Genomic DNA, 14,997 nt, shown 5'->3' on the forward strand with positions numbered 1-14,997 from the left:
TCTGGGATATGAACCATAAATTTACAGTGCATGAGTAAAAACCTGAAAACAAGCAAACAAATAATTAATTCTGAAGAAGAAGAAGAATAAATGCCAAACTAAATAAACACAATAAAAATAGAAGTGATAAAACTGCCACTAGCAAATAATATAAAACAGCATTCAAAAGCAGTAAATGGTTAATTTAAAATATTTGGAAAATAAAAAGACTGTAGTTTCCTAGTGAGTCTCTCTGCAGAGGGGCACTAGGCACACAAGAGCCTCTCCCCCTCTCTAGTAGCCACCTATTGCACCTTATTTGGCAAGGCTATTGGAATTTTAAAAAATTAAGATTTATTTTTGTGCAAAGAGTCATTGTACACCTTCAGGATTATACTTTTGTTCCTGCTTGCTTATGGTAGATGTTACATAGATGTTTCCCTTTGCTGACAGCAGGATCAAATCCTCAATAAAGAATTTAAAACTTACATTACAAAATGATTAAAGCACTAAAAGCAGCAGTAGGAAAACAACAATAAGCAGCAGTAAAAAAGAAAAAATTACTTCAGATACAGAGACTTTAAAAACCAATACAATAAAGCAATCCTCTATGGACCAAACGCCTTCTTTAAAAGGACAGTTTTATACTATATTCCAGAAGGCCGTGAAACAAGGGCAAGACTTCTTCGCTATATTTCCACGTGGACAAGCTACTGAGGTCTGCCAGCTGCCAGCTCAGTTGCCTCTTCCGAAAGCAGTGATGTGTTGTCCATGCCACTCTTTTTTAGTCACCCAGAACATCAGCAACGCATAGCTGATTGATGTGTGCGCCAGTATCCTTCCAGTTGCCCTGAGTGATATGTGACTGGATGACATAATCCGTGGACTTTGCGGTGTGTCTCTGACCTGCCTCGCTTGCTGTGTTGATCCAGCTGTCAACTTCCTCACTGCAGACTTCCCTTCTTTGCAACGCTTTATGTCCAGATTAGCAGTAGGCTCAAATCATAGCTGTCTGAGGCAGAGATTGAGAAGAGAGTTTGCTCATAAGCAGTTTCCTCTCAAACTGTCAAACCTTGTTAAATGCCCTTCAGGATTTATGGGCAATGCAGAGGATTGTAAACGCTCATATATATCTTAGCCAGGCTAACACATTCTTCCTCAAGAGAATCCCACCCATAATTCTTTTTATAACAAGGATGGGGAACCTCAGTTCCAGGGGGCTAAATGCAGGCATTCAGGCCTCCCTGTCTGGCACTGTGCCCAGACGACATGTCTCACTGGCCCTCATTCACACCCCAGTTTAAACCAGGGCAGTTCCCTTTGAGAGATTGGTAACTGCATGTGACAGCAACCTTTTTGAGTCCATGGGCACATTTGAAATTCTGAAAAATTTCTGATGCTGTGGGCACCAGTCACAAAATGGCTGCCACGGTGGCTTGGCAGGACACAAAATGACTGTTGCGTAAGGTGTGGCACAGCACAAAATGCTGCCACATTGAAAAGTTTTAAAAATATAAACAGCCAAACATATTCCAGGAAACTCCTTTTCCAAACAAAAGAAGAAGTCTGTTGCTGGTGAGGTAGTGTTGATTAGAACTAGAAAATAAAACATAAAAATTATTCCTGAACTTAATAATTGCAAATATACATACACAGTCATAAATAAAAAGATGCATTTAATGCTTGCTGTTGAGTCATTATTACTATTTTTATTATTTAAATAATTGCTACCCCACTCTACAGCCCCAAGACTTCCAGGGCAGTCTCTCTACCCCTCCTCTCTCACACACACACAAAGGGGGGTGGGGACCCTGCTCCCCAAGCTTACAATTGGGGGACATGATGACACTATTATCTATTATTCTTATTCTTAATTATTAATTTTATTACCCACCCTTCACCAATAAGCCCCAGGACAAGATTAGTAACACTTAAAGCAGATTATGAACCACAGGGAAAGGGTGAGCCCCGAAAACACAAATCTCTTGACGCCAGGGTAAAGAGATATGTCTTCAGTATTTGCTGAAAGCTATATATTAAAAAAGCCCAATGTACCTCTGAGGAGTTCCATAACTTAGGGGGTTGCCACAGAAAATGCCCTCTCCCAGATTGCCACCCCTCCAAATAAACTTCTGAAGGAGGTGGTATTACCGAGAGCCCCCTTTGCTGATCTTGACATCCAAGAGAGTATGTAAAAAAAGAGAGAGACAGTCTTTCAAATATTTGGGGCTCTAGTTGTTTGCAGATTTAAACACTGATATGAGCACCTTGATTTGGGCCCTGAAATGTACAATCCATTTTAAATTAGCACAGCCTTTCACAATTCTGCTTGGGCAGAATGTTCTGTTTTTTGAAGCCTCACAGCACAAAACTAAAATGGGAAGGTGAAAGCTAATTGGTGCTGTTTTCTTCCCCCTGCCCCCTTCTGTATTCCACACATGTTAAACTGGCATTGTGGTCAGTAGGCTGAACTAGCACTGAGCACAGTTGCTCACATGTTTTTGACTGGATGCCAGTCTTGTGGTAGAGATCCATAGGATGGAGCTTAGGGTGGACCTATAATTAAGCTGACTGGAATAGTTTGGTTGAAAATAAGATTCTAAGCCACAAATGGTTTATGGATATTTCCCAAATAGGAACATTCAATCATACCAATTTTATTTTTTCCAGCTCATGGTTTGTAATGTTTTCCTTTTCCTTTCCCCCCTGTTCTTTTCCTTTTCCTCACTTCAGGCCTACTGGAAAAAGATGAATCAGCTTCTGCAGACCCTGAATCAGAAGCTCGCAGCTCTTAACCATGGGCAGGAAGGGATAGTCAAGATCAACGCAGCTGTCTCAGACAAGGTGGTTGCTTTTAAAAGTAAGCCCCCATCCATTCAACGAGAAATGATGAGTGTCTGCAGTGATCCCTACACCTTGGCCCAGCAGCTGACACATGTGGAACTGGTAAGTGGGGAGCAAGATTTTTTGCTTTATCTTTAGGTAAGACAACCTTTTTTAGAAAATCCCTATTGAGACTTTCGAGAGGATTAAAATATGATCAAATCCCCTTCCCCATGGCAGGAACTCAAATGTGTTGTGGTAAATTTCTGAATGTAGGACCACAAGTACTAGCATCATGTGAGTCCTTCAGTCCAAGCAATTGCCCACTGGGAGGGAATAAGATATCTTACTACTAATAACAAAAGCTAACTTATATAGTTATGAAGCTAGTGCACCTACAGTAGACCAAATATGTACTGTTCAGGTTAATGCTAGTTTCAGATGCAGCCGTCTTTTTCTTCCCGCATGCTGCAATATGATATTGATTAGTATTGGTCTTGATGAATGAAGAACACAAAGTTTCTCTGAATAACCTTTCATCCTTAAATATTTGCAAAATGTTGACATTGGATGGTCAATTTGGATCTGGGAGAGGGTCTTGACCCTTCCTTCTACATCATCTTTCAGATTAAAATATCCCCTCCAGGTACTCCAAACTACTAATTGCATGTTAGATTTTCCCAAATGGGGCAAGTAACAGACTGGGTGAGTGGTATTTTCATCAGGAAACGAGTTCAGGGAGAAAGGATTAAATATTCTTGACATGGTCCCAATCCAAATCATCCATCCCTTATATGTTGTTTGCGCGCACACAAAATCAGTCCTGTCATCTTGACTAGTTTGGTCCTGAAGCATTCAAGTTTTTAATCAACCTTTTCATCAGTGCGTAGCAGGTTCCCACTCGGAACCACTGCTGTAACATCATCACCCCTTGTTTTTATCCACTAGTCAATTCTTGTTTCTTATTGTGAGGATTTCACAAGGTTTCATTGAGGTGCCAAGTCATCATAGGCTTGATGTGTTGTTTTTCTACCAACAAATGCATATCTACTTCTATAACTCATGGTCTTAGGACAACATAGACATGATGTGGGAGATTCATGATTAGGAATGTCCATGGAATTTATTTTAGCAGCCTTACATGGAACTGATGCTCTTGGTTTGTTTTTTAAAAATTTTCCTTGTCTGTTTCCCACTAGCACTTTCCTTGATGTAAATTTCACTCCTAATTACACAAAGCTACTATTAGCTCCACAGGGCATATGTGTGTGATGGGCTTAGATGCTCTGCAGCTGGGTTCCCACTGCCCCACAGCACCTCATAGCTACTTCGGTGCAGGTATGGTTATGATCAAGGAAAGAGCTCAAGAGGAAAGAAAAACCAAGGGAGAATCTAATCAGAGAACTCCAGTAGCCTAGTCTATTTCAGCTGGAATGTCTTTCCTGCTTATGCAGTATAGACTCTAACCATGTTGTAATTGCTTTCTCTGTTGAGGATGAGGAATCTGTGGACTAGCTAGATGTTGTTGGACTGCAAGTCCCAGTAGCCCCAGCTAGCATGGCTATTGTTTGGGTGATGATGAGAGTGTTAATCAAGCAATAGCTGGAGGGCCACAAGTTCCCCATCCCTGCTGTAAGCAATTCCTGATGGAGAGTAAACCAGGCAGAGCTAGTCTGCCAGCCAGTGGTTTCATAAATTCCTTTTAAATTCTGGTTTCAGATCTGAAGGGTGCTACTTCAAGCACCATAAAGTGAATAAGTGATTCCAGACGTGCTATATTACAATTTATTTCTCATTTTATTTCTTGCAAAAGGAAAGACTGGGTCACATTGGACCTGAAGAATTTGTTCAAGCGTTTGTCCATAAAGATCCTTTGGAAAGCACAAAGGTATGACTAGCACTATTGTTGCTGCTGCTATTTCTAGTTGCATTTAGTGGCGGAACTACATTTTTTGGGCCCTGAAGCTTGAACTGAGATGGGGGCCCCATTGCAACCAGAGATGAGGTCTGGGTAACCACTGTTATCTTCTTCTGTGGGTTTGGTCTATGACAGATCACCACCATTTATTTATTTTTAAATTAACTACTGCATCTCATACAGTGGTACCACGGGTTAAGTACTTAATTCATTCCGGAGGTCCGTTCTTAACCTGAAATTGTTCTTAACCTGAAGCACCACTTTAGCTAATGGGGCCTCCTGCTGCCGCTGCGCCGCTGGAGCATGATTTCTGTTCTCATCCTGAAGCAAAGTTCTTAACCCAAGGTACTATTTCTGGGTTAGCAGAGTCTGTAACCTGAAGTGTACGTAACCTGAAGCGTATGTAACCTGAGGTACCACTGTATTTGGATTAAAATACCTGCACTGACATGTCAAAGTCACTGGTGTGAATAAAAATTCCCTATGCTTATAGCTTAGTACTTATAGCTTTCGAGTTATAACTCTGTTGGTAGAGTATGAGACTCTTAATCTTAGGGACATGGGTGTGAGCCCCACATGGGGTGAAATATTCCTGCACTGCAGGAGGTTGAAATAGATTCTTTGTGGTCCCTTCCAACTGTTTTATGATTCTGTGGTGGGGTGAGAATGAGGGAAAATTAGGGAAATATTATATACATGCATGATGGACATTTAAAAGCATTTTTTCTAAGCAATGTGGAATAAAGTTGCTTCTGGGGCCCCTCTGGAATTAGGGACCCTAAAGTTTACAATTCATTAGTTTCATAGTAGATCTGTCCCTGGTTGCATTACCCATTCTGAGTGAGCAATTCAAAGAGTGGGATGTGCAGCAATTGGGACTACACAGTAGGCAGTACACATCTGTTTATATTTATAGGGAGGTGCCTGGAACATGTTTTTCAGAGTTGCATGAAGCTGTGGTGTTTAGGACATGGTGCGCATGCACACAGTGTACATTTGAAATAAGTCCACGGAACCATCTCCTACCTGATGTTCTTTTGGGGTTTCAAATGCCCCTGATGTGCACCTTGTAGCTGGAATAAGAAGAGAAGCGTGGTTTTGTATTGGTAATTAGAGAGTGCATATTTTAATATTCTGTGCTGCAATCCCAGTAGGGGGGAAATTAGCCTCTGCCTGTGCATACTCAGCTCCTTGCTTGTTAACGTCAAGGGCAACATGCCCATTAGTGTCTGTGAGAAAGAAAATAGGAGAAGGTGCTGCTTTATGCACTATTGGTGCACAGATAATTCTTCAGAAGCAGGTTTTGGCATGTGACTAGCTGGATGTAATCACAATGCAGTAACTAAAAGCAAAGTATTCCTAAGGCTGATAATACAGCATCTGTAAGGCTGGTACATTGGAGATGAAATATGTTAAAGGAAACTTCTTAATGCAGCATAAATTTCTGATGGCTAGTAAATTTTGTTCACTTACAATGCATACAAAAAGAAGTAAAGAATATTCATTGAAACAAAAGAACAAAATACCTGGGGTGATAGTATGAGGAAAGTGGCCCCTTCCCTCATTGGACTACAGACCTATTTGCATTAACATCTGTAGTAATGAAATGCTTTGAGAGATTGGTCCCTCAACACCTTAGGACATGTTTTCCACTGGATTTTGATAAACATCAGTTCGCCTATAGGAGAAATAGGTCAACAGATGATGCCATAGCTACAGCCTTTCACCTTGCGGTGAGTGAGACTGGGGAATTATGTTAGAATGTTGTTTATTGATTATAGCTCGGCTTTTAATACCATCCTTCCGGACATTCTTATCAAAAAGCTGATGGAACTAGACCTACCTTGTACCATCTGTGACTGGATCAAAGACTTTCTGAGGGATCGGACACAAACAATGAGGATTGGGCCTGTTACATCTACCTCCCTGAAGCTCAGCACTGGCACCCCACAGGGATGTGTGCTGACTCTTTACCTGTACTCTTGTATACATATGACTGTATTTCATCTGATCCATCCACTGTAATTATTAAGTTTGCCGATGATACTACCATAATGGGTCTAATTACAGGTGGGGATGAATGAGCGTACAGAGGGGAGGTTCAAAAAGTATCTACATGGTGCTTAGAGAATGACTTGCACCTGAATATTAGCAAGACAAAGGAGATGGTATTGGACTTTCGGAGGAAGAGAGGGGAACTAACCCCTTTGTATATCGGAGCAGGGGGTTGTGTGGAGAGTCTCTTCATTAAAATTCCTGGGAGTTTACCTTAGTGAAGACCTCACTTGGAAAAACAATATGACTCAGGTGGTTAGGAAGGCCCAACAGAGACCCCACTTCCTCAGGGTCTTGCGAAAGAACAATGTTAAACAACAATTGATGACCTCCTTCTACCGGTCCACAATAGAAAGTGTCCTCTCATATTGTATCACAGTGTGATACGTTGGCCTGACAGCCATGGACAGAAAGTCTTTACAGAGGATGGTGAACACAGCACATGATATCATGGGCTGTCCCCTGAGCCTGCTAGATGACATTGCAAGGGATGGTTGCCTTAGGAGAGTGAGAAAAATTCTCAGGGATGATTCACACCCCAGCCAGCACCTCTTTAATCTTCTGCCCTTGGGCAGGAGATATAGAAGTATAATCAGTTGTACCAACAGGCTAAAAAACAGTTTCTATCTGTGGGCTGTTAGGCCTCTGAACAGAAAATAATACAGTGCAACAGACTTTTGGGGTTGGTGTGTTATGCGACAAGCACACAGAGTGCAATGAGATTGAGTGTTTTGGGGGGGGAGGCTCGGTTAATTTTGTTGTACACAGGTTGTACATTGACAATAAAGGTATTATTATTATTATTATCATCAGCAGACGTTGCACAAATCAACAAATACCTCAAAATTAGCCATGTGTCTTGTAACATCTTCCATCCATTTTCCAGTGGGATTTTAAAGGGGAGCATGTTGTGCTTTTGCTTCTTACTTTGCTGGGATTGAGTTAGGGTGCTTGGTCACTGCATTATTTATTGCGGGCTATGGGAGGAAACTGCCTTTTGATTTCATTGGCTTCCAAATAATTTTTTGAGTCTGTAGATTATTTTGACCACCAAACTGCAACTCAGAGAACTTTAATTTCCTGGCTGCTTTCCTTCCTCCCATAGGCCTGTCATCTTCTCCTCTCCACAATTGCTTGTGATGCATACATATCCTCAAGTGCCGCTCAGTTCAGCAGACAGGAATAGGGGCAGAAAATGGGGCTCGGCAAGGTGGGGGGCACAGGCAAGAAGTGGTGCATTCACCTGATCTCCACTTGTGCTGGGGAATGTAAAGGTTTAATACACATCTCTAAGTGATAACCAAGAAAACCTTTAGATTAGATGATAAAATGAGGACATAGTAGTAAATGTTGGTTGAAACAGAAACATGTCTACACTAAAACTGAATCAGATTTTTAAAAGCAGGCAATGGAGCGCTCATAGAATCATAGAATTGTAGAGTTGGAAGGGACCACAAGGGTCATCTCGTTCAACCCCCTGCAAGGCTGGGATAGCTCAGTTGGTAGAACATGAGACCCTTAATCTCAGGGTTATGAGTTTGAGGTCCCATATTGGGCAAAAGAGTCCTGCATAGCATTTTGTGTACCAGTTGTGTCATCTTGTGATAAGGGTGCATTATTGTCACAAAGTACAGGGTGTGGCACAAATTGCAGCTTTGCACTAGCACAACCATACTTACATGAAACGTTTCATATTTGTTTGCTAATCTTTGTGTGTATGTATGCACGCACATGCATGCACAGTCCAAAGACAGTGACTGACCTAAGCTACTAAATTAAATTAAGGGGGAAAAGTTGAGATGATGAAGTTGAGATGATGAAATGAGGACATAGGAGTCTATGTTGGTTGAAACCGAAAGACTTCTAGAGTGAGACTAAATTGAACTAAAAAAACAAGGAGTGGAGATGTTGAGTGCTATGTTAATGGATGCCCAAAGGCTTTGCGTGCCATGTAGCATTAAATATACTTGGATATAAAAGAATCCAAGTATAGCAACGGGAGAAAAGTACAAGGAGTAATTAAGGATAATGTAACAAAATATGAGATGGAGATGACAGAAGAGAACAGTGTGTGAATTCCAGAGAGTGAATGGGAAAGTGGCGGAACTAGAATTCAAACCCATTTTCTCAACTAGAAAATAAATACTAATATGGGTAGCTTCACCTAACTAAGATTTAATGAATGGTTACATTCATTAGATGATAAGGTGCTGCTACATGACAGACCTGCTGGATACGCAAGAGAGTCAAAAGGGGGGGGGGGGGAATTACAGCAAGCCGTGGATCCAGAAGCAAACTGTGACCCTACTCCTACAAAGGGAGTGCAACCACATAACGGCAGGCAACTTCTCAGACCCAGGAACTACTTACCCACAATGGCTCTGTTTTGCCAGGATTCAAGCTCAGCTTATTTTACCTTATCCATTTCACCACTGTGATCAGCCAATGGCCCATTGTGGTACTATATTTCATAGTTTAACTTGATCATTTTGGTTGCCCTTTCCTGGACCTTTTCCAGCTCTGCAATAACCTTTTTGAGGTGCAGCAACCATATACAGCATTCCAAGTGCAGTTGTATGACAGATTTGTGTAACAAGGGTTATGACATTGGCAGTTTTATTTCAATTCCCATTCCTAATTAGCCCCAACATGAAATTTGCCTTTTTCACAGCTGCTGCTTGCTGAGTTAACATTTTCAACAAGCTATCCTCTGTGACCCCCAAGATCCCTTTCCTGGCCATTCACGCCGCTTCAAACCCCATTAATTCAGTATGAGCAAGGCACTTCCTCCTGCTGCCATGCGCTGAGACAGAGAAGCAAGAGTTATATTTATTGAATTTGCATCACATCATACTGCAATGGGCTCCAGGCTGCTTACATTTTAGAAGTGCCTCCTGTTTCGTGTGATTCCCCAATGCCCCCTTTTAATCTTTTTTAGCCTTAGGATACATTTCTACAATACAGATATATATGCAAACATTGCAAACACTCAAAATCCCAGGCAAGACTCTTTCCCAGATTACCCTATGCATGAGAGCCCCTTTTCGCCAACAGAAAACTTCGTCCTCATGGAGCTCACAATTTACTCATCTTATCCTCAGGCTCTAAAATAGAAATCAATTATCACATTAATGAAAGAAAGAAAAATCTTCTGATACCCTCTAGTGGCTGAAAACAAAAAATAATAGGGGGAAAAATCAGAATAATCAGCCATCTCTGGAAGATTATCCTAAGGAGAAGGTGGTAAAAGGTGCTGGAGGTGATTTAAAATCATCAAAAGAATTCAGATACCAAACTAACCTTCTCACTCCCATGCAATTGCCTAGTAACCACAGCCGAAAGAGCACGTCACAAAAATGACATTTCCTGATGAATTTTGCCATCTGAGTGACTTGTTTCACAGCAACCAATGATACAGAAATAGGTCAGCGATAAAGAATTGGGTAGTGAAGATATTATTTTCTCAAAGACAAGAGCATGCGAAGGAAATAATATTTTAGGCAAAAAAATATTCTGTACTGTAACTCTGTCATATTTTGCTTTGCTGTTGATTCCCCCCAACTTAATCAGAAATTTTGTTTCATGCAAGACAACACCATGGGCAATTGGATTTGCCAAACTGTATGAACTCTTGGGAGTCAAAGGCGTAAACTTAATACATATTACATGGAAAGGCGTCCTTGTCTGATTTTATTTTCTCCAGATTCTTGTTGCATACAGCAATATCCTGGCTGTTAATATCCTAGGGAGCACCAATTGGAATAAATTGCCTCGTGTGCAATTGCTGTAGGCAAAGTGGGACTGTTCATCATTCACTGATTTGATTTGTAGAAAGCTTTGCATTCTGTTAAGCCCAACACATCTGCCACTACCCACCCACTGACATCTAAAGCTCAGTCCCACATGCACGGTCCATTTGTCTGTCTGTGTGTGTGTGTGTGTGTGTGTGTGTGTGTGTGTGTGTGTGTTTGTGTTTATAGGTATATGTCCACATGCTTTTGAATGTTGTTGATGATAGAAATGTATGCTATTGATCATAGAACAAGACTCTACGGTTACTGTGATATTATATATCTTATTATATATATATTAAAGCACAGCAGAAGCTAGTTTATGTCATGTCAGGTCTTTGTTTTTCAGCCTTGTTTCAGTGAACAGAAAAAAACTAGCAACCTTGAGGCCTATGTCAAATGGTTCAATAGACTCTGCTATCTTGTAGCAACAGAAATCTGCATGGTAAGTTGAATACCATTTGTCTGATTGTGGAACTTTGAGACTATTTACTCACAAAAGTGGAGCATATATATATATATATATTTGGACTAATCACAGAATGTACTTTGGGTTTTTACACTTTTTATACTTTTCGCAGAAACACTGCGGTATATAAATGGTGAAATAGGCTATTGATGCAGCGATAGAGCAGTAATTTTGCTGTAGAATTTTAGACAGTTGTGTCTCATAAGTGGACTGTGTATGAACAGTTTTCCTCTTGCCCTGCTCCTCCTCTCCCGGGGAAAACTCTTAACTTTAGTATTAAATTGGAGCAAACATCAATCTGGAGAAAACCTGAATTGCTCTTTGTTCCAATTGAACGCTGTTGGTTGGCATCTGTCTGTATCCAACTAACATGTCCCATGCACAAGATTCACACTTGTGCAGCAGAGATTCCCCTTTCCTCCTCCTGCATGCACCTGGAGCACTCACCAAATCTTCTCCAGGTGGGGTGGGGAAAACCCTTAGAACAGATTTAGGAGGTGCATGAGGGGAGGGTGTGAAGTTCCATTGTGCAAGCAGAGATATTGCAATGATGGTGCACATTAGTTGGATACCAACCTTTGAATGGAATAGACTTGTACAGTAAATAATGGAAATAACTTATTATTGTGTTTTCTTCCCATCATGGTCTTAAGGAAAACCAAGCAGAAGTATGGGGTGCTATCGTTATAGTATCACCCTGTACCATTTGGTTGTTGAACTAACCCAGGCTACACACTCCCCATACATATAAAGCATTTGTCTTCCCCCAAGGAATCATGGGAACTGTAGCTTGTTAAGAGTGCTGGGAACTGTTGCTCTGTGAGAGGTAAACCACAGTCCCCAGTATACCTTGGCAGAAGTCATGTGCTTTAAACGTGTGGTGTGTATGCAGCCTTATCTGAGAATGTTTGGGATAACTATTCTCTTGCCAAGACCTATCTGCCTAAAGATGTCATGTACATGTGTATAGGAGGGAGAGAATACAGGTATTCCTGCTCACCTCAGCTCTAGTCCACTCTCTAGTGCTATGTGGCCCTTGACCATTTCCCCCAGAGAAAATATGGCCCTTGGCTTAGAGGTTGCCCACTCTACTTCTAGAACATATGGAAGTGCCCATTGTTTGTGACAGAATACTGGGTAGACTGATGGTAGGTAATTTTCACTATATCCGTTTTCAGCTAAATCTCTTTCACGATTCAATCCTTCTGACTTTAACTTCCTTTGTTATCATTAAAAAGAGATGGGAGCACGAAAAACACATGCAAAATAATGAACAATGTATAAAATTTGAAATTATTGTGAATTGAAGATATTAAGGACGTGCATTTACAAATGTGAAACGAAAGAACCAAGAAGGGAAGTGGAGGAAAGTCAGGGGATTTTGGAAATCCCACATTGGGGAGTTGTGAGGTTTTTATTTTCTGTTATTGTAAAAATTAATTTTAAAATATTATAAAAGAGAGAGATGGGAGCAGGCCCAGATTAAAGCAACTGGAGGTCTTGGGAGGCCCTGGGCTAGGAGGACCTAGGAGGCCCAAACTTAATAACATTTGATCATGAAAAGCAAAACATTGTTACTAAGCAATTGGGCCTGGATAGTAAATCTTTTTTTGTATTTTTTGTTTTGTTTCATTTTATTAAAAGCAAGAAGCTGAGGGCCCCCTTAGATTATGAGGCCCTGGGCTGTATCCCATGCAGCCCATATGTAAATCCGGCACTGGATGGGAGTATTGTGAGATACAAGAAACACAAAAGAAAATTCTCCAGAAATCTACTAATTTCAAGATTAATGTCTTTTCTCTCCTCTTAAGACCAAGTCCAGAAAAAAATTGCACTGATTGGCGCCAAGCCCAGAAAAAGTTACAGTAATTGACATTTTATTGATAGCTAGTTGGACAGACTATCAGTGGAATTAATAGTCTTTAGAGTACAGGTTTATGTGTCAATGTTGGGTCATTGCTTGAAGACATTTTTAAAGGTATAATAGACTTTGGTCACTCTCCCTGGTAGGATCTTTGATTTTGCAAGTTGCCAGCAATGAGTGTCATTAATCAAACAGCTTGAATGGGATTTTGTAGCTGTTTTGAAATCAATTGAACTGTAGAATAGGGCATCTCTGTCTGGCACAGTGTTCTGACATCTCCCAGGGTTTTTTTTACACTTGTCTTCCATAGCTGTTTTATCTGTCTGTTTATTTGCAGCCTGCAAAAAAGAAGCAGAGAGCACAAGTCATTGAGTTTTTCATTGATGTTGCTCGCGAGTGCTTCAACATTGGGAATTTTAACTCGCTGATGGCAATCATATGTAAGTGTGTTATTGTCATTTCTGAATTATATTAAGGATATGTAAAGTGGATTCCCTTTCCTAAATGTTGTAACCTGCCCTGGGATGGGACCTTAGGGTGAAGAGTGGATAATAAATTGTAATAATAGTAACAATAACAATAACGGTAACAGCAACAACAATAGCAGCAACCACAACAATAAAGTCTTCCTCTGTTCTTTTTCCTCTTATTTTCCACCAGCCGGTATGAACATGAGTCCAGTCTCCAGGTTAAAGAAGACTTGGTCAAAAGTGAAAACAGCCAAATTTTTTATCCTTGAGGTAAAATGTTCAGAATTACGTATTTGCTATTCATGCATTTATTTAAACTGAATATTGCTAGGCAAGGGCCAAATGATATGATGGGCTTTGCATATCACATTAAATTAAAGATGGTAAAGAAGTAAAAAGCAGAAATATTAGGAATAAAGTCCAGACCACAAATGGGTGCACAAATGTATTCTTTTCCAGTCTTGTCTATTTAGCGCAGGCCATGGTTAAGAGCTATACTGAGTTCTGGTGTTATCTTGACTTAACTAGCAACCCTACTAGGATTGACGGGCATTAAAACCAGAGAATATATCAAACAGCTACCAAGTTATGGGCAATCAGTGCCTGAAATCTGTCAGCAGGGGAAATTGCGCATCAGACTATCCTGTGGTAATTTTGGAAATGTCTGTATTTGCTTGGAATCAATTGTGAGGCTCACTGCTGAGGTTCCTATGATAATGTAAGTTAGGGAAGCCATTTTCTCTGTAGGGTACTTTCAGAATATCATTTTAAGGAGCAACCCTCAGGTATACCTGTGCTTCTTAATTCAGTTAACAAGTTCTACATACTATACAACTGTTGTTACCGCTTCAGTCAGTCCTTTTTGCCACACAGCTTTGCTTGTCTTGGTACAAGTGGGCTCTCTCTTGAAAAACCGAGTGGACTGCCAGTTTGTCCAGCATACAAAGTTGAAGTAGGCCTGTCTCATTTGTAGATGTATGTGCATGTTCACACACACACACACACACACACACATGCATAAGTGTTTGGTGTAATTACATGGTCGCACCACTGTACAATCCTGGCATTGCTCTGCACTCCGGAAACAGATTAATCGAGGAGTGGCAGTTTCCGTTTAATATTCTGCCATTAGGGTGAACCATGTGTGATCTGTGTGTTTGTCTGTGCCTAACAACAGCAAAATAAGTAGTGACCACTAACAACAACAACAAAAATCATCATATGGAAGCATCTTTAGAAGCACTCTTAGAGGACTGAAGGGTTTTTATCATGACAAAAATGTTACGGACTGGTCACTCTTAAGAAACTAGATGAAAATAAATGAATAGAAATTGACCTGAAAAGGAGGTGTTGAGTAGTTTTCTCTCTAGTTCACCTGTATTGCTTACCACATCAGCTTTGCACTGCAAAGGCAATTCAAAATATCTTTTGATCTTCCAATGTTTTCTTCCTCTCTAGCATCAAATGGACCCTACAGGTAATTTTTATAACTACAGAACTGCATTGCGGGGAGCTGCACATCGGTCCCTAACAGCACACAGCAACAGGGAAAAGGTATTCTTATTATTATCATTATCATCATCTTATTTTTCTGCCAAGAAGCTCAGCACAATACAGTGGACTCTCGG

General features: G+C 40.6%; 1 protein-coding gene across 3 annotated transcripts in view; it reads left to right on the forward strand.

Annotated features, from left to right (window-relative positions):
- Nucleotides 1-14,997, forward strand: part of RASGEF1C (RasGEF domain family member 1C) — an 82,872-nt gene that overhangs the window by 55,409 nt on the left and 12,466 nt on the right. For 2 of the 3 annotated variants that reach the window (XM_083428695.1, XM_083428694.1), the window contains exons 5-10: nucleotides 2,713-2,925; nucleotides 4,616-4,690; nucleotides 10,916-11,011; nucleotides 13,237-13,339; nucleotides 13,560-13,639; nucleotides 14,828-14,923. In XM_083428695.1, coding sequence (XP_083284821.1) covers nucleotides 2,713-2,925; nucleotides 4,616-4,690; nucleotides 10,916-11,011; nucleotides 13,237-13,339; nucleotides 13,560-13,639; nucleotides 14,828-14,923 — 663 coding nt within the window. Of the gene's footprint in view, nucleotides 1-2,712; nucleotides 2,926-4,615; nucleotides 4,691-10,900; nucleotides 11,012-13,236; nucleotides 13,340-13,559; nucleotides 13,640-14,827; nucleotides 14,924-14,997 lie in introns of all 3 variants that reach the window. The other variant, XM_083428693.1, reaches the window with a different exon arrangement.

The sequence above is a fragment of the Podarcis tiliguerta genome (assembly GCF_965153285.1).
Source record: "Podarcis tiliguerta genome assembly, chromosome: 2".
In the NCBI taxonomy this organism is placed as follows: Eukaryota; Metazoa; Chordata; class Lepidosauria; order Squamata; family Lacertidae; genus Podarcis; species Podarcis tiliguerta.